At 31.2% G+C, this 21,001-nt stretch overlaps 1 protein-coding gene across 13 annotated transcripts in view; it reads left to right on the forward strand.

Moving 5' to 3' along the window:
- Positions 1-21,001, forward strand: part of ATRNL1 (attractin like 1) — an 839,028-nt gene that overhangs the window by 322,334 nt on the left and 495,693 nt on the right. For all 13 annotated transcript variants that reach the window (XR_013525132.1, XR_013525133.1, XR_013525131.1 and 10 more), the window contains exon 21: positions 9,600-9,652. Coding sequence is in view for 10 of the 13 variants with exons in the window: in XM_035269198.3 (XP_035125089.1) it covers positions 9,600-9,652 (53 nt within the window). In the remaining 3 variants the exon portion in view is untranslated. The remainder of the gene's footprint in view (positions 1-9,599; positions 9,653-21,001) is intronic.

Below are 21,001 nucleotides of genomic sequence, written 5' to 3' on the forward strand. Positions count from 1 at the left end.
TACTCGGGAGGCTGAGGCAGGAGAATTGCCTGATCCCAGGAGGCGGAGGTTGCAGTGAGCCGAGATCGCGTCATTGCACTCCAGCCTAGGTAACAACAGTGAAACTCCGTCTCAAAAAAAAAAAAAAAAGAAAGAAATGTAAGACCAAACTATGCTGCCTACAAGAGACTTACTTTACCTGTAGCAACATTCATAGATTGAAAGTAAATGGATGGGAAAAGCTATTTAATGTAAATGGAACCCCAAAAGAACAGAAGTAGCTGTAATTATATGAAAACAATAGACTTTAAGTTAAAAACTGTAAAAAGAGACAAACAAGGCAATTATATAATACCAGCAGGATCAATGCAGCAAGCATATACAATTATAAACATATATGTACCCAGTAGTAGAGGACCTATATACATTAAGCAAATATTAATAGATTTAAAGGGAAAGATAGACTGCAATATAATAATAGTACGGAACTTAACACTCCACCTTTAGCAATTCACAGATCATCCAGACAGGAAATCAATCAGAATCTGCAGCGTCAGACAACACTCTTGACCAAATGGACCTAACAGACATTTACAAAGCATTCCACCATGACAGCTGCAGAAGGCACAGTCTTCTCAACAGCACATGTAACATTCTTTAGGATAGATTATACATAAGGGCACAAAACATGCCTTAACAATTTTTTTTTCGAGATGAAGTTTCACTGTTGTCAGCCTGGGGTGAAGTGCAATGGCATGATCTCGACTCACTGCAACCTCCTTCTTCCAGTTGCTGAGATTACAGGTGCCTATTACCATGCCCAGCGAATTTTTGCATTTTTGGTAGAGATGGGGTTGCACTGTGTTGGCCAGGCTGGTCTCGAACTCCTGACCTTAGATGATCCACCCACCTTGGCCTCCCAAAGTGCTGGGATTATAGGCATAAGCCAACATACCCAGACTCAAATTTTTAAAAATCAAAGTCATATCAAGTATTTTTTTTTCTGACCACTGTAGAATAAAGCTAAAGTCAATAACAGGAGGCACTTTGGAAACTGTACATATCCATGGAAATTCAACATGTCAATAAATAAATAAAAAAGGAAATTAAAGCATTTCTTGAGACAAATCAAAATGAAAATACAACATACCAAAACCTATAGGATATAGCAAAAACAGTTTTTAGAGGGAAGTTTATAGCAATAATCACCTATTTGAAAAAGTACAAATACCTCAAATAAACAGCCTAATGTTGCACCTTGAGGACCTAGAAAACAAGAATGATGTAAGCCCAAAATTAGTAGAAGGAAAGAAATAATAAAGATCAGAGCAGAAATAAAGGAAATAGAGACTAAAAAAATACAAAGGATCTAGAAAATGATGAGTTGGTTTTTGAAATAAGAAACGAATTGACAAACCTTTATCTAGCCTAAGAAAAAAAGAGGAATGACTCAAATGAATAAAATCAGAAATGAGAAAGAAGACATCACAATGGGTACCACAGCAATTCAAAGGATCAAAGGATTAGAGACTATAATGAACAATGATACACCAACAAATTTGAAAACTTAGAAGAAATGAATAAATTTCTTATAGCTTATCTTACCAAGATTGGTAAGATGAGGGAATAGAAAACCTGGACAGACCAATAATCAGAAACAAGATTGAGTCAGTAAAACAAAGCCACCTATCAAACCAAAGTCCAGGACCTGATTGTTTCATTGCTAAATTCTAGCAAATATTTAAAAATGAATTTATACCAATTCTCAAACTATTCCAAAAAAGGGAAGTAGAGGGTGTTCTTCCATACTCATTCTATGAGGCCAGCATTATCCTGCTAACAAATTCAGACAAGGACAAAACTAAAAAAGAAATTACAGGCCAATATTCCTGATGGCTAGAGATGCAAAAACCTGTAATACAGTACTAGCAAACTGAATTCAACAGCACATCATAAGATCATTGACCATGATTAAGTGAAATTCATCCCAGTAATGCAAGGACAGCTCAACACATGAAAATCAATAAATGTGATGCATCACATTACTAGGAAGAAGGACAAAAACTATACGATCATTTCAATAGATACTATAAAATAATTTGATAAAATTTAACATTCCTTCATGATAAAACCCCCGAAGAATTAGATATAGAGGGAACATACTTAACATATAAAGATCATATATGCAAATATATGCATCCACAGCTAATGTCATACAAAACAGGGAAAAGTTGAAAGCTTCCCCTTTGAATGCTGAAGCAATACAACGATGCCCACTTTAATCACTTCTATTCAACATAGTACTGGAATTCCTAGGAAGAGCAGTTAGGAAACAGAAAGAAATAAAGGATATCCAAATTAAAAAGGACAAATTCAAATTATTCATGTTTATTTATTGTTAACATGATATTAGAGAACCATACAAATTTTATGAAAATGTTCTTACAACTAACACATGAATTTAGTAAAGTTGCAGGATACAAAACCAATGTACAGAATTTAGTTACGTTTCTATATGTCAACAGCAAACCATTTGAAAAAGCAATCAAGATAGCTATTCCACCTAAAATACCTAAAATAATTTCTGAGCCATAAATTTAACCAAGGAGGTGAAAAATCTCTACAATGAAAACTGTAAAACATTGTTTAAAGGAGTTGAAGAAGAGACAAATTAATGGAAAGACATTCTGTTTTCAAAGACTGAAAGAATTAATATTTTAAAAATATGTATACTATTCAAAGTGATCTACAGAATTAATGCAATTTCTATAATAATATCAGTGACATTCTTCACAGAAATAGGAAAAACAATTCTGAAATTCATAGGGGACCAAAAAAGACCCCAAATGGCCAAAGCAATCTTCAGCTGAAGGAACAAACTGGAAGCATTGCACTACCTGACCTCAAAATATACTACAAGGCACGAGAAACCAAGACAGCATGTTGTTAATCCTATCCAACTAACTATGACATTCTTTACATAATTGGAAAAAAACTATTTAAAAATTCATATGGAATCAAAAAAGAGCTTGAGTAGCCAAGGCAATACTAAGCAAAAAGAATAAAGCTGGGTGTATTGTGTTAATTGACTTCAAACTATATTACAAAGCTATGATAACCAAAATGGGGTGGTACTTATAGAAACACGGACAGATAGACCAATAGATAAGAATAGAGAGCCGAGAAATAATTCTGGGCACATACAATCATCTAGTCTTCAATGAAGCTGACAGAAACAAGTAGTGATAAAAGGACTCCCTATTAAATAAATGGTGCTGTGATAACCTGGCTATCCATATGCAGAAGATTGAAACTGGACCTTTTCCTCTTAGACCATATATAAAAATCAACTCAAGATGGATTAAAGACTTAAATGTAAAACCCAAAACTAAAAATCCCTGAAAGATAACCTAGGAAATACCATTCTGGACATAGGAGCTGGCAAAGACTTCATGATGAATATGCCAAAAGCAATTGCAACAAAAAAAAATTGACCAATGGCACCTAATTAAACTGAAGAGCTTCTACATAGCAAAAGAAACTACCAACAGAGTAAACAGGCATTCTACAAAATAGGAGAAAGTATTTGCAAACTATGCATCCCACAGGGATCTAATATCTATAATCTATAAGGAACCTAAACAAATCAACAAGCAAAAAACAACCCCATGAAAAAGTGAGCAAAGTTCATGAATACATACTTTTCAGAAGAAAATATACATGTGGCCAAGAAGCATGTGAAAAAATGCTCAATATCACTAATCTTTAGATAAGTGCAAATCAAAGCTGCAGTATGACACCATCTCACACCAGTCAGAATGGGAATTATTAAAACACACACACACACACACACGCACACACTGGGAAGGTTGCAGAGAAAAGGGAACACTTAAACATTGCTGCTGGGAAAGTAAATTAGGTTAGCCATTGTGGAAATCAGTTTGGAAATTTCTCAAAGAACTCAGAGCAGAGTTACTATTTGACCTAGCAATCTCATTATTGTGTATATACCCAAAGGAATATAAATCATTGTACTATAAAGTCACATGCACACATATATTCATCACAGTACTATTTACAGTAGAAAAACATGAAATCAACCTGGTTGGTCATCAGTGCTAGACTGGATGAAGAAAATGTGGTACACATTTACCATTGAGCAGTATGCAGCCATAAAAGAGAACAAGATCGTGTTTTTGACTGCAACATGGATGGAGCTGGAAGCTATTATCTTAAGTGAACTAACACTGAAACAAAATGATATCCTACATGTTGTCACTTTTTAGTTGGAGCTAAACATTGTGTACATGGATGAACATAAAGAAGGGAAACATGGATGAACATAAAGAAGGGAACAACAGACACCAGGGCCTACTTGGGGGTGGAGGAAGGGAGGGTAAAGTTTGGTAAAACACCTCTCAAGTATTATGCTTATTACCTGCGTGGTAAAATAATCTGTACCCCAAACCTCTGTGACACACAATTTACTTGTGTAACAAATCTGCATATGTACCTCTAATGTAACTGAAAATAAACCTAAAATAAAAGTTAATAAAAATGAAATAAGCTTTTTGTACATTTAAAATAACTAAAACAGTATAATTGGAAAGTCTGTGACACTAAGAAATCACAAATCCTTGAGGTGATGGATGTCCCTCTTACCCTGATGTTGTTATTATACAATGTATGCCTGTATTAAAATATCTCATGTACCCCACAAATAAACACACTATGTACCCATAAACATTAAAAGTTAAAAATTGGTCAGGTGCAGTGACTCAAAACTGTAATCCTAGCACTTTGGGAGGCTGAGTTGGGCAAACTGTTTGAGTCCAGGAGTTGGAGACCACCCTGGCCAACATTGCAAAACCCTATCTCTATGAAAAATACAAAAAGCTAGCCAGGCACAGTAGTGTGTGCCTGTAGTTCCAGCTACTAGGGAGGCTGAGGTGGGAGAATCACCTAAGTTCAGGAGGTGGAAGCTGCAGTGAGCTGAGATTGTATCATTGCATTCCAGGCTAGGCAACAGAGTGAGACCCTGTCTCCAAAAAAAATAAAATAAAATAAAAATTTAAAAAGATATACAAATTAATGGAATAGAATAAAGAACCCAGAAATAAGCTCATGCATATAGCCATCTGATTTTTGGCAGAAGTGCCAAGAATACACATTAGGGAGAGAATAGTTTCTTTAATAAATTAGACTGGGAAGAAGATTAATTAAGAAGAATGAAAATAGACCCCATCTGTCACCACTTACAAAAAATCAAATCAAAATGGATTAAAGATTTAAATGTAAGTCCTCAAACTGTGAGACTACTAGAAGAGAAAATGGAGGGAATGCTTTATTACATTTCTCTGGGGAAGTATTTTGTTTGTTTGTTTTGGAAAAGACCTCAAAAGCAAAGGCAACAAAAGCAAAAATAGAGAAATGGAATTACATTAAAATAAAAACTTCTGCATAGCAAAGGAAGTAATCAACAGAGCAAAGAGACAGCCTATAGAATGGGAGAAAATATTTGCAAACTATGCCTCTGACAAGGGATTAATATCCAGATGTATTAGGAACCCAAACAACTCAATAGCTAAAAAAAACCCCACAGATAGTAAAAAGTGGACTAAAGATCTGAATAGACATTTCTCAAAAGAAGACATACCAGTGGCCTATTGATACGTGAAGAAAAAGTTCAGCATCACTCATCACTAGGAAAATGTAAATCAAAATCACTATGAGATATTACCACATGCTAGGTAGAATGGCTATTATGAAAAAGACAAAAAATAACAAATACTGGCGAGGTTGTGGAGAAAGAGGATCTTCCATACACCGTTGGTGGAAATGCACATTAATACAGCCATTTGTGGACAACAGTATGGAAGTTTCTGAAAAAATTAAAAATAGAATGACAATATGATCCAATAATCTCACTACTGGATATGTATTCAAAGGAATTGAAATTCAAATTTTGAAGATATATCCATATTCCTATGTTTACTATAGCACTATTCACAGTAGCCAAGATATGGAATCAGTCTAAGTCTCCATCAAGAGATGAATGGATAAAAATATGTGATATATTTTTGGAATGTATTTTATCCATAAAAAATAATGAAATCCTGTCATTTGAAGCACAACATGGATGAACCTAGAGGACATTATATTATGTAAAATAAGTCAAGCACAGAAGAACAAATGCTGCATGATCTTACTTATATGTAGAATCTGAAAAGACTGATCTCACGAAAGTTGAGAGTAGAATTGTGGATATGGGAGGCTTGGAAAGGTTATGAGAGGTTTGGAAGGGTATGGGGAGGGTGGAATGGGGAGAGATTGGTCAATTTATACCAAGTTACAGTTAGAACAAAGGTTCTAACTTTGAATACATTTCTGGTTCTCTATTGCATATTTCTAAATATGAGATAATAGTTTCTTTATGCTGGGAAAAAGTATACTTTCTGCTTCTCTGTTACATATTTCTAAAGCCAGAAAACTAAAATCAGTGACAAAAATTTAAAAGTGTGTTTGGAAATATCACAGAAAACCTAACACCCAAACTTATTTTGTTTCATAGAGGTTCTTTGTTATAAAGGATTATTATATTTCTATTTTAATTTTATAATTAACATACAGTAATATCTACTCTTCAACTCACTTTTCTAGCAATCACATGGTTGAAAAATACATTGAGAGTATAATCTGATTATTTAGCCTCTAATTTTTCACTATTTGACTTGTCATTATATATATATATTCCACTATTCCTGTTCTTATGTACTCTTCTGAAAAAGTGAAGACATTTTAGACTCTTTTACCTCTTTAAGCTTTTAACTAGAGTTTAAATACATGTGATATATTGATATAAAATATGTATGTAGTAAGTATTTAAACTATATGCAAATACAATTTATATTATTTAAATATTAAGTAACTTTATTAAATTATCCTGGTACATAAATTTTATAATAATTTATTTTGTAGGATGTTCCAAGAAATATCATTATGCAAAACTATGCCATGTCTGTATTAGACATTGTCAATTTTATGTGGCAAACAAGATTTTGTGAACGTCAAAAATACTTTTTTCCCACTGCTATAGTTAAGTATATTTTTATGTATTTAACATAAGAGTTCATGAGCACGAATGTTCATATGTTCTTTCACTTTTAAAAAATCTGTTTATGTGAATTCAAAGTTTGAGCTCCTGAATTTAATCTATATTAGTCAACTTTGTTTGGGTTAGAGAAACATTTTTTCCCCCCATTATTTACTGGAAGAGATCTGTATTTAAGAATACAGATTAATTGGTACAGAAACTGGAGAAAATATGTTAATTTCAAAGAATAACACAAGTATGAAAATAATGTGGATTTATGAATTCCCCGAATTTTCTTCTACCTAAGAATATCTCTGTATCTTATTTCAGACTTTCACTTCTTCTCTTTATTAAGGAAGGATATATATCCCAAAGCTCATAATTATATCTCATCTGCCTTTTTACATTCCTTATATGCCTATCATGTATGTTTATTTTCTTTTTCTTTGCTATTTCACCTCTTACTTTATCTCATATATAAAGATTTTTATAATTCTTTCAAAGATGTGTTTTGAAATTTCATCTTTTTCAAATTATGCTTTAAGTTCTGGGGTACATATTCACGTCATGCAGGTATGTTATATAGGTAGACATGGTGGTTTGCTGCATCCATCCCATCATCATTTACATTAGATATTTCTCCTAATATTATTCCTCCTCAATTCTCCCACCCCCCTGCTATCCCTCCTCTAGTCCCCCCAACCCCTGACAGGCCCTGATGTGTGATGTTCCCCTCCCTGTGTCCATGTATTCTCATTGTTCAACACCCACTTATGAGTGAGAACATGCAGTGTTTGATTTTCTGTTCTTGTATTAGTTTGCTGAGAATGATGGTTTCCAGCTTCATCCATGTCCCTGCAAAGGACATGAACTTGTCCTTTTTATGGCTACCTAATATTCCATGGGGTGTATGTGCCACATTTTCTTTATCCAGTCTATCATTGATGGGCATTTGGGTTGGTTCCAGGTCTTTGCTATTGTGAACAGTGCTGCAGTAAACATATGTGTGCATGTGTCTTTCTTTATAATAGAATTATTTATAATCCTTTGGGTATATATCCAGCCATAGGATTGCTGGGTCAAATGGTATCTCTATTTCTAGATCCTTGAGGGATCACCACATTGTCTTCCACAATGGTTGAACTAATTTACACTCCTACCAACAGTGTAAAAGCATTTCTATTTCTCCACATCCTCTCCAGCATCTGTTGTCTCCTGATTTTTTTAATGATTGCCATTCTACCTGGTGTGAGATGGGATCTCTATGTGGTTTTGATTTGCATTTCTCTAATGAGCAGTGATGATGCGTTTTTTTCCATATGTTTGTTGGCTGCATAAATGTCTTCTTTTGAAAGTATCTGTTCTTATCCTTTGCCCACTTTTTGATGGGGTTGTTTCTTTCTTGTAAATTTGTTTAAGTTCTTTCTGGATTCTTGTTATTAGCTCTTTGTCAGATGGGTAGATTGCAAACATTTTTTCCCATTCTGTTGGTTGCTGGTTCACTCTAATGATAGTTTCTTTTGCTGTGTAGAAACTCCTAAGTTTAATTAGATCCCATTTGCCTATTTTGACTTTTGTTGCCATTGCTTTTGGCACCTTAGTCATGAAGTCCTTGCCTAAGCTTATGTCCTGAATGGTATTGCCTAGGTTTTTTTTTTTTTAGAGTTTTTATGGTGCTAGGTCTTATGTTTAAATCTTTAATTTATCTTGAGTTAATTTTTGTATAAGGTATAAGGAAGGGATCCAGTTTCAGCTTTCTTCATATGGATAGCCAGTTTTCCCAACACCATTGATTAAACAGGGAATCCTTTCCCCATTGCTTGTTTTTTTTCTGGTTTGTCAAAGATCAGATGGTTGTAGATATGTGATGTTACTTCTGAGGCCTCTGTTCTGTTCCATTGGTCTATATCTGTTTTGGTACCAGTACCATGCTATTTTGATTACCATAACCTTGTGTTATAGTTTGAAGTCAGGTAGTACGATGTCTCCAACTTTGCTTAGGATTGTCTTGGCTATGTGGGCTCTTTTGGTTTCATTTGAAATTTAAGGTGTTTTCTCCAATTTCATGAAGAAAGTCAATGGTAGCTTGATGGGGATAGCATTGAATCCTAAGTTACTTTGGGCAGTATGGCCATTTTCACAAGATTGATTCTTCCTAACCATGAGCTTGGAATGTTTGTCCATCTGTTGGTGTCCTCTCTTATTTTCTTGAGCAGTGGTTTGTAGTTGTCCTTGAAGAGGTCCTTCACATCCCTTGTTTGTTGTATTCCTAGGTATTATATTCTCTTTGTAGCAGTTGTGAATGGGAATTCACTAATGATTCGGCTCTTTATTATTGGTGTGTAGGAATGCTTGTGACGTTTGCACATTGATTTTATATCCTGAGACTTTGCTGAAGTTGCTTATCAGCAACTATCAGTTTTAAAGATGTTTTGATGTAGAATATAAACACTTTTTTGCTTGAAGAAAAACATGAGGCTTTTGAATTGCATTGTTTAATAGTAAATGAGTTTTTGTGTTTCTGCAGATGTGACTCTGAAAATCGCTATGTTGGTAATCCACTTAGAGGAACATGTTATTGTAAGTATTTGTATATTTTTCATTTTAAATAATTGATGTGTATTATTAGTTTCAAATAATAAAGTTCATCTTGAATAGCTAAAATTGTCATTAATACCTCACAATTTCTATTTCTTAAATAATACAACTTCATGCATATTGCTAAGAAATATATTCTCATTATTATATTTGGTGCTTTTTTCTACTCAGTAAAATAGCAATAGATTTTTCTGAACATAGAACAAAGTATAGAACTTGAGTAAACTCAAGTGATTTTAATAGTATTTTTTTCATTAAGATGGACTAGAAACAGCCAAATGCTATTTCCCCAAGTGGTTGTACCATTTTACATTCCCATCAGCAGTGTGCAAGAGTTTCTGTTCTTATACATTTTGCAACCTGTTTTAGAGTTAGTCCAAGTTTTAGCCATTCTTATAGGTGTGTAATAGTATCTAACTCTCATAATTTGCATTTTCCTAATTACTAATGATGTTAAGCATCTTTTCATAGGATTGTCTTCCATTTGTGTGTTTTATTTGATGAAGGGTCTGTTGAAATCCATTGCCCACTTTTTAGATTGTTTTTATATTAATGAATTTTCCATATATTTCATTCTAGATACAAGTCCTTTATCAGATATATGACTTGCAAATATTTTTTCCTAGTTTGTCACTTGTCTTTTTACCCTATTAACACTATTTTTTTGAAGAGCAGATTTTAATTTAGCTTGACTTATTAGTTTGTTGTTTTGTTAAATCTTAGCCTAACAGGTCACTATGATTTTCCCCAGGTTTTGGTAGAAATACTATTTTTAAATTTTCCATTTAAGTATATGGTTCATTTTGAATTAATATTTGTTATATAGTAGGTGATGGATTGAAGTTCTTTTTTCTCCATGTAAACATTTAAATGTTCCAGCATACTTTATATAAAGACTATATTTTAATTGATGAATTAATTCCTGTGCACCTTGGCTGAAAATCAGTTATCTCTAAATGTGTGGGTCTGTTTTTGGATTCTTTTATTTTTCATTAATCTATTTGCTTGTTTTTATGCAAATGTAGCACATTTATAATTAGTGTGATTTTATGTCTTGAAACTGATTAGTATTTATTCTCCAACTTTGTTCTTCCTTTTCAAACTTGTTTTGACTACTCCTACTCCTTTTTTTTTTGCATTTGCAAGTGAATTTTAGAATCTGCCTTTTAGTTTTCAAAAAAATGCTATAATTTGTTTTGTGATTTTTGTTTAATTTATGGATGAATTTGGGAAGAATTGACATGTTAATTATAGTGACTCTGGCATTATTGTATTTTTTTATTTTTTCAATTTTTCCATTTTTATTATTAATATTTTATAGTTACAACTGTACAAATATTTTACTTTTTGACAGATTTATTCTTTGTATATTTTAAATTTATGATGCTATTGATAATGATAGTTTAAAATATTTCATTTCTGATTGTTTCTTGCATTTATAGTTGATTTTTTATTGATTTTGCATTCTGTAGCTTTGCAAAACTCACATTTTATTATAGTACCATTTCTTGTAGATTCTTTCAGAATTTTTATACATACAATGTTTTCTGCAAATAATGGTGGTTGGATTTATTCTTTTCCTATCTTGATGGCTTTTATTTCTTTTGTTCTGCTGTATTGCTATAGCTAGCATCTTTAATAATGTGTTGAAAAGATGTGAACATGAAAGTAGTTATTCTTGTCTTGTTAGTGATCTAAGAGGGAAAGCATTCAGTCTTTTATCATTAGGTATAATGTAGGTTTTTGCTAGCTGCCTTTTTCAGGTTAAGCCTATTTTGCTGTCCATTTTTTAAAAATCAGTAATTGGTGTTTATATCCAATTCATTTCTTGGATTAATTTAGATAATTATCAGGAATTCCTATTTTACTTTGCTAATATAGTGATTTTAGTATTTTTAATTTAACAAATGGTATATGTTATATGAATATACTAAGTTTTTCTGTCCATTCATAAGTTCATGGACATTGGATTTTTTTCTAAGTTTTGTTTATTAAAAAAATGTTGCAGTGAATGAACATTCATATGGTCTTTGTGTGAATATGTTTTTATTTTCCTTGGGTAGTGTACTAGTTGGGTTGTATGATAAGCTTTTGCTTAACTTTTTTAGAAACTGACAAATGTTTTTCCAGAATGTTGGTATTATTTTTTAATTCATAATAAAAAATTTTGATACTAGATATTTCATTCCTTGATGTCCTCATCAATACAACATTTTCTGTCTGTTTGATCATAAACGTTCTAGAGTGCATGTAGTGACAGTTTGTGGTTTGGGTTTATATTTCTTTCATGACTAATAATGTTGAATGTGATTTCATGTGTTCATGACTTGAAAATGATGTTTGGGGTGTGTAAAATATATCCTCTTTTTTAGTTTTTGTTGCTATTTTTAATTGTGTGTTTCAAATTTTGTTTTATACTCGTGTGATATATAAAAATAAAATTTATTTTAGCATATTGATCTTATATTTATCAACTTTGGTGAACTCTGCTTTAATTTTTAAATGCAGTTAATTATATTACATGCAAATAAATACAATATTTTATTCATTTTTCAATATTTTTTTTCCTCATTGGGGTGTTGAGACTTCTAATTCTGTGCTGAATGACAATGATAATAATAGACATATCCTTATCAGGTAGGGTGTTTATTATAATTTATGGACTATTCCTTGCATCAAATTAAGTGAACTCTTACCTTATTTTGCCACAAGGTATTATCATGAATAACATTCTTTTATTTTGTTAAATGCTAAGTTACATTAATAGATTTTCTCATGTTAAACATCTTTTCATTCTGGGCTAGACCAAAGTTAGTCATAGCATATTAATATTTGGATACTGCTAAATGTTACTGGTTTATGTTTTAATTTAGAACACTTTTAGTATAAATGAAGATAATCTTTTTTTTATGTTGTTTTTTTTCTAATTAAATGACCTTTGACTGCAGTTTTAAAAAGTATTTTCTATTTTATCTGCAATTGTGGTAATAGCTTTTAAAAATGAATTTGGAACAATTGCTGTCTTCTTTTAAAACGCAAATGGTTAAAACTTTAAATAATATCAGGTATTTCAACAAAAATGTCTGGTTCTAGTGCTTTTTAATTGGTATTTATTTATTTACTTATTTATTGCTATTTCATAGCATCAGCTTTTGGTTTTATTTTTCTTTTCTGCAGATTTTGTTTTTCAGTTCGTCAGTTTTATATTTTGTCTTTAATAATTTCCTTCTCGTATACTTTTTGTTGTTTTGCCTACATTTGCTATAAGATTTAAAAATTCTCATTATTATTTTCTACAGAATTTATGGATTCCATTTTTATCTTTAAAAATGTAGTATTAATTCCCTTTTTAAAGTGATTTTTATTTTTTAACTTTTATTTTAGGTTCAGTGGTGCATGTGCAGGTTTGTTGTATAGGTAAATTACATGTTGGGGGTTTGGTGTACAGATTATTTTGTCTCCCAGGTAAGAAGCATGGTACTTGATAGGTAGTTTTAGATCCTTACCCTACTCCAATCCATAAAACATTTATTAGCCGTTATTAATTTTTAAAAAATTTTGAGAATGTGGCATAGATAATCTCAAATTTTATTAAGATATTTTTGCCCTTTCTGACACATTTCACAGTGTTTGGAGGCATTTTGTTTGTCACAAGTAGGGAGTGGGTCATGGTTGCCATGGGGGCATCTCATGAGTAGAGGCTAGGGATGCTGGTAAACATCATGCCATTGAAAATGACAAATTCCTCATTACAAAGAATTATCTGGCTAAAAATATCAATAGTATTGAGGTTGAGAAACCCTGATTTAGAGGTTTAATCAAATTTAGATTTGATTTTGGAGAAAATAATAATTATAGATGTTTGGTTTTGTCCATAAGTGTTATATCATGTCTGTTAGTGTCTCTTGTGTTCTTGGCACACACTATTGCTCAATGTTTAGATTTTAATTGATCAAGATTGGAAATATGTTATTCCAATTTCTTTTTCATATCTTGGTTTGAATACTTCTGTAAAAACAAATATTCTCTCATCAGCTGTTTGCTAACTTATTGCTACAGTTTGTGTAGGAAAGGCAGGATAAATGTTATAGTTTTTCCCTTTATTTTTTATTTATTCCCTTTGTTTACTTACTTTTATGTATTTACTACTTTATTTAAAATAAAAATTCGCTCAATATCTTTGAAAAATGATTAGTTTTTGTCATTAATGAACTTACAGATTCATACATATTTTAATCCATGTGCAAATATTATTCCTACTGATGCTCAGATTGTCCAATTAGTATGTCATTTAAATTATTTTTATTCTCTAGCTTTTCCACATCATTTTTGTTTTTCTTATTTAAAATATCCTAGATTTATTTTATAGGGATATATTTTTTGTTTGCTTTTTTAAAATTAAACATTCTTTTTCAATCTTTCTGAGCCTTTAATTTCTAGGAGTAACTAGTTACCGTTATGAACACATTATATAAACTCTATTTATTACAAATATACTAATGTCTAAGCCTTTTATATTCAAGACTAACATAATTTTCTTCTATATTAATGTTGTCCAGTACAAATATGATGTGAGCCACATATGTAATTTAAAATTTTCTAGCAGTTTCATTTAAAAATTAAAAGAAAATGAGCAAAATTAATGTTAATAAAGCATTTTATTTAGCCTCACACCTCAAAAATATTTTTATTTTAATGTGTAATCAGTTTTAAAAGTCATTAAATCATTAATGAGATATCTTACTTTTTTGTACTAGTGTTTGAAACAAAGTTTATATTTCGTACTTAACTCACATTTTAATTCAAATCAGTCACTTTTCAACAAGTCAGGAGCCATATATGGCTAGTGGTGACCTTAATTGGACAACTCGTCTCTTGATTACACAGGACCCCTGCTTTCTTTTAGAAATATCAAAAGCATAATTATAATGCACTAGGTGGCACTCTTGCTATTTGTTTTGAGACCTTTAAAGCTTAATATTTGAAAGGAAATGATGTTTAAGAAGGAAAAGGACAATAGCTCTTGTAATAGTGTTAATGGAAACTATTCTAATTTTCAAGATTAGATCAAAATTTAACTTTCAAGTCCACATTGTAACTTAAAGCAATTGAGTACAATGTGGTATTAACTTAATTGAAAGTAATATGTCAGCATTTGTACTCTATTTACTAAGTAGTTTTAGAAAGTTCAATTTAAAACCAAAAACCAAATATATTACAAAGCATGCCTCACAAAGGAGGAAAAAAGTTCAGACAGTGTTAGCTAATTTGATTGGCCTTTGTAAACGTTGAACTACTGAATTTATTCTTAGTAAATACAAAAAGTAATAGTCACGAAGTTGTATAGTTTTTTTCTTAAATGCTTTCTTTTAATTGTAATAACAATTTTAATAACAAAAACCTTAAAATGAAAGACTAGACTATAAAAATCCTATATAGATGATATATTTCAAAAAGTAGAGCATACATAAAGTCGCTTTCTGCAGTCATCACTTTATGTCACTATTGTGCTAATTATTTAAGTACATGTAATTTACAATGCTCAAACCACCAATTATTGAGTTTCAATATGTTTCCAAGTAATTGAACACATTTTATTTCATCTTTTACTGTTTAAAAAATTAGTTTTACATTGAATTTCTTTTATTAGAATTTCTTTTATTTAGAGTTCATGGTAGAATTTTGTAGTAATAATAAACTACCTATTTTGAGAGTAGGAAATTTAAGTTGAAAAAGATGACAATCTCAGTTTAATTACATTAAATGGTATGTACTAGAAAACAATGAAACCAATTAAAACTTGAATTGACTCATATTTAATAGAATTATTCTGGTTCTTGTTCTCAAACTGAATAAAAATAATTTTCTTGTTTTAAACTGAACATTTTGTTAGTGAATGTTTATATGACTCTTTAACCTTTGGATATAAATTGCTATTTAAATAGGATCTGGCTGTTTCATTTGCAAATGGGGCAGAGTGGCCTTAATAAACACCAAGAATCTAAATTCTTATATTTAACAGATTGCAGACATGATGGGTTGAACAGTATCTGATAAGACATAAATGAATCATATTTTTGGCATTTTAACCTTGTTCTTTGATTCATCAGTGTTTTTATTAAATTTCCTGAAGCTTATATCCCAGTACTTTTAGATTTTTATGTCGGAATTATTGACTCTTTTAGCACAGTCCAAAATGAAGGATAATAAACATGATTATTAGAAAGTTTAAAATAGCTGAAAGGAAAAAAGTTGCTATTGAGTTAACAAAGAAGAGGGATAAAAAATTTATTTGATTTATATGTTTTACAATAAAATTATTATATTATTCTTGTCATGTAAAATCACTGACTCACTGTAGAAATAATAAAAGAAAAAAATTTAAGGAAGGAAATAAATAGGCCATATACCTCCCACCAAGTCCTCCAAGTTGAGTTATGTACTGTGTATTCTTTGTAAGGATACTCAGCTGAGAGGAAGATTGAGAGCTGATATCCTGTACTTTTCTAATTAAGCCATGTGCCCTAATGTGGGGCTATTTCTGTCTTGATTCAGAAGTAAATAGTTCTTTATTTGTATTTAAAATGTTGAATTGTCTACTGAAGGGACTACCTGCCTTCTAAATAAATCTCTATACATGTCCTGAGAATGATTTTACATCATAGAGGTCATAACATACAGAATATTTTTATTGTGATTTTTTTTCTTATAGTTATGTAGCTCATTATTTAGCATGTAGCAAATATAACATAGTTCTTCCCAAACTGGAAAAGAATAACTACCAGACTTAATGATCATAACAGTCAACATTTATTGAGCATTTACTATACCAGACTGTTCTCAGCTTTTTATATGTATTAGCTTATGCAGTACTCAAATGGGAAGGATATGTTTACTGTTCCCATTTTATAGATAAGAAAACAGAGATAGAGAAAGCTGAACTGATTTGTATAAGATCACATAGGAAACAGTAAAAGCAGGTTTCAACCCTCTTAACCATTAAAGAAGTGAAAATTATTGTATGTAAGCAAAAATTAGTATATGTAAGCAAAAAGTTTTTATATGAATAAAATAAAAACATCATGCTGAAGGAAATAAAAAGAGGATCTAAACAATTAGAAATTCATATCATTTTTTCAAATAAGAAATTATCATCCAGAGATACCATACTTCCCAAAATTGTTATAAACACTTTATGTAATTCCATTATAGAATTTCATTCAATTGAGTTTTTCTGAAGTGCATGCATTCAAATAAATTACCTTAAGGTTCAAGTTAAATAATGCGCTTTTAGAATATTCGGTTAGATTACAAACAGGAAGAATAGTAAGAAATTCCTACTTTAATAGGTATCTAAACAAACTGTAACTCTAACTCCATCCACTGGCTCCCATACTTGTATTAGAATATGCCACCAAATCTGTAAACAAAATGGAGTTCCTGATCATTTGGGAATTTATATGGCACTATGGTTTGAATGTTCGTTGCCTCCAAAATTAATGTTGAAATTTAATTGCCTTTTTAACAGTATTAAGACATGGCACCTTTAAGTGGTGTCTAGGCCATAGACACCTTATAGATGGGATTCGTGCTATTATTGAGAGGCAAGTTTAGTCCCCTCTTGTCCTCTCTTGCCCTTTGACCTTCTGCCATGGGATGATACGACAAGAAAGCCCCCACCAAATGCCAGCTGTTTGGTCTTCTACTTCCCAGCCTCCAGAACTGTGAGCTCATAAATTTCTATTTATTATAAATTACTCAGTATGTGGTATTCTAACAGCACAAAATAGACTTTAAGACATACAGCAAGTCATTTTATTCGTATGTATTTAATGACTTAATTTGCTTGTTATTAGATATCTCAAACTTTACTATAAATTATAGCTTTGCATATACTATTTTTCTCTCTCAAGTACTCTATCCCCTGCTAATATTCTAACCCTACCAAAAATGACTCTTCCAGATATTACAAACCTTTTATTTCCATCCTAACACTTATATAGTATAAAATTATCTCAGTTGCTTTCTGTTTTTACCTTGAATGTAGGTTTTCAAGTAAAATGAAATTTTACTAGAATGAAATTCTGTGAACACAGGATCTTGTTTTATGGGATCTCCATACTTATAAATGTGCATGGCTCTGACAGACCTTCAGTTATGTTTAGTCATAGTACACTCATATAAATTACTCATACATTAGAGAATATACATTTACTATAGCTGAATGTGGAAGCACTTTTACTGATGGGGTACTCGAGCAAAAATGTCCAGAGATCATATTGTAGATTATCAAGTAAAGTTGCTTTAAGTTTATTATGGCATAAGGTAATGCTGTTATATCATTGAAATACTTTAAGCATCAGCCTTTCATTTAAAGAAAAAGGAATTTCAAGTTTTTTTCTTAGTCTATTGAACATTTCTTTCTAATGAAACTAAGTAGATGACCATTCATGATTGCAGGATAATTGACAGTTTAGTGATTTTGAGCTACTATGAAGCAAAGAAGGTGGCTTCTGAATAGCTCATGGCATATTATTAAAAATTCCCTAAATTAGAATAATTAATATATGGCCTTGGTGATAATCATCTATTCTCTTTTATTTATTTATGTAAAAAATTTATTTGTAAGACTGAATTAGTTTAAATGTGTATCTTAGGGCATACAATTCGTAGTTTCCAGAGTTTGGATTACAACTGTGTTTTTTCTATGATATGATAGCTAGCAAATGTTGAACTTGCAAAACTTGTACAACAGATTTTACTTTTGAAATTGTTCTAAGTGTTCCAGGTTCAATAGATATTCTTCATTAATAACTGTAAGCGTGGATAGTACTATTCAAACAAAGAAAAACTAGTATTTATTAAATATTTATGTATAAAACAGTTTTATATTAGTGATTTCATTATTCCCAAGGGTGGAATATTTTTTCTCATTAAATTACTTTTTAGAGGGTTTGACTGTTAGAGTTTGGAGAGACTCATTTACTTGCATTTACTGACTTGTGTTTATTCATTCTATGTGTATTTATTGACTAGCTACTTTGTTAGACTCTGGGGAAAACAAAGTGAACAACATGGTTTTTGCTCTATTGAAGCTTATACACTGCTAGAGTAAAATAGATATTAAACCAGTTGTATTTTTTTCATAGGTGTGATTTTCATAAGAACTCTGAATGAGAATTATAGAGTTTTGGGTATATATTCCTAAACTTTATAGAGCTTTGGGACTATATTACAAGAGGGCCTAACCTAATTTGTGGGATAGCAGGTAGGTGAGGTAAGGGAAATGATTGAGCTTTGATATGAAGAAAGGACTTGATAAGTGTGATAGTGTGAAGATAGATAGGAAGAAGTGGACCCAAAAGGGACAAAACATATACAAAGGTTTGTGACTAGATGGAACATGCAGTGTTTGAGTTACTAAAAGAAAACCAACACTGAAACACACAGAATATACAAAGCGAAAATGTGAAGCTTATGAGATATGCAATATCCAAACAATGCTGTGCTTTTTAGAACATGTAAAATTTGGTCTTTATCATAAGAAAAATGGGAAGCCATTGAAGGGTATTTAGAGGAGAGAAGAATGTTAATTTTTGCTTTTAAAATTATAGTCTGCTTTCAGTATGTAAAACAGCTTAGTGGGGGCAATAGAGCATGAAAGAGACCATTTTTGGTTTATTTTTTGAGGCATTTTCCTGGAGCTATATGTAAAATACAGCACATTGAGACTATGAAAATACTTGTATATTTATTCACATGAGCTTTTTTATCATTTACTGAACAATTGTCTAAGCCTGCAAATACTTGTGTTTATATTTGTACCATTTTTGGACTCTTGATATTGTTGTCAAAGTCTGTATGTGTCCTTTACAGACTCCTCAGGATAGCTGACTATAAGATCATAAACATATGCTTATTAACAACCATATGAATATAAATAAACATACATATGAGAATCTGTCTAACTCTTGAAATCCTTCAGCATTCATTCAGAAATAACTAGAGTGAATAAGGAAGTGCAATAACTTTATTGAATGTCTTTATTTTATCAGACAGTCTTTTCTAAGCCAAATACATACACAGTTATGTTTAAATCACAGAGCAATCCTATGAGATAGGCAGTTTTATCCCTGTTGTACCATTGAGTCTCATTGAGCTTAATTAACTTGCAGAAAGTAACTCAGTTGTTATATGGGAGATTACATCCAAGATCTCCTTAAATGGTATAGATAATGCTAAATTAAAACTGAAACACAATATTAACTGAAACATTAACACAGTGAAAAAGCAAATTATTACGCTGCAGTTTGTTTCTCAAAAATTTCAAATATAAAATTTCAGAAACAATTCAAAATTTATGTCTAAGAATTCTTGTTCCCAAATAAATTGAAATTTACATGAATAGTGCCATTGATATGGCATATGCACATCAGGTTTATTTTTATTTGTTATTCTAACATGCCTGCCATCTTGCATCTCAGATATAAAGATATTTCCAATATACACCTTGATGTTTTTTTATCACTGGTTACTATCTTCTTGAAAAATACATTATTTCATGCAGATTTTGTTGCAAGAGTAAAGCAAATCTTAAATATTCACTACTTGCTCTTCATCATCCCATTCATATAATGTACTCATGAACTTTCTTCTTAGTTTAAGTTCTCTTTCAAAATTTTTTTATGCATATACACTTTTAGTCATCACTTTCCACCTAATCATTATTTTTAAATATCTGACTTCTTTAAATATTTTGTATAGGTTAAGAGCCTTTTCTCTTTAGAGTTTTCTCACTTAAACTTCTTTTTTATGCAGTATGTTTACTCATCAGCTTAATATAGTATATAATTTATTCTTATAGTAAATAGCAGCCACTTTTTTTGTAGTATGGCTGCTATACCATTATTGACCAAACAACCTTGAAAAAAATCTTCTGTTGCATGTTGAAACTCAACCCTCGGCATATTCTGGTCATATAAGACTAGGGTGAGAGACTGATTATATTCCATGTTTTTGTTAGTCTATACCTAAGAGGTTTGTGTATTAAGAATGAAATATGCCATTTTTTTGGAAAGAAACATAACTACAATTGACCCTTGTACCCCCTGAGGTTTAGAGGCACCAAACCCTGCATGTAGTTGAAAATCAGCATGTAACTTTTTACTCTCCCAACACTTAACTACTAATAGGATACTGTTGGCCAGAAACTTTACCAATAACATAAACAGTTGATTCACATATATTTTGTATGTTATATACATTCTGTACTGTATTCTTAAAATAAAATAAGCTAGAGAAAAGAAAATGTATTAAGAAAATCCTAAGGAA

Source organism: Callithrix jacchus, chromosome 12 (genome assembly GCF_049354715.1).
Source record: "Callithrix jacchus isolate 240 chromosome 12, calJac240_pri, whole genome shotgun sequence".
Taxonomy (NCBI): domain Eukaryota; kingdom Metazoa; phylum Chordata; class Mammalia; order Primates; family Cebidae; genus Callithrix; species Callithrix jacchus.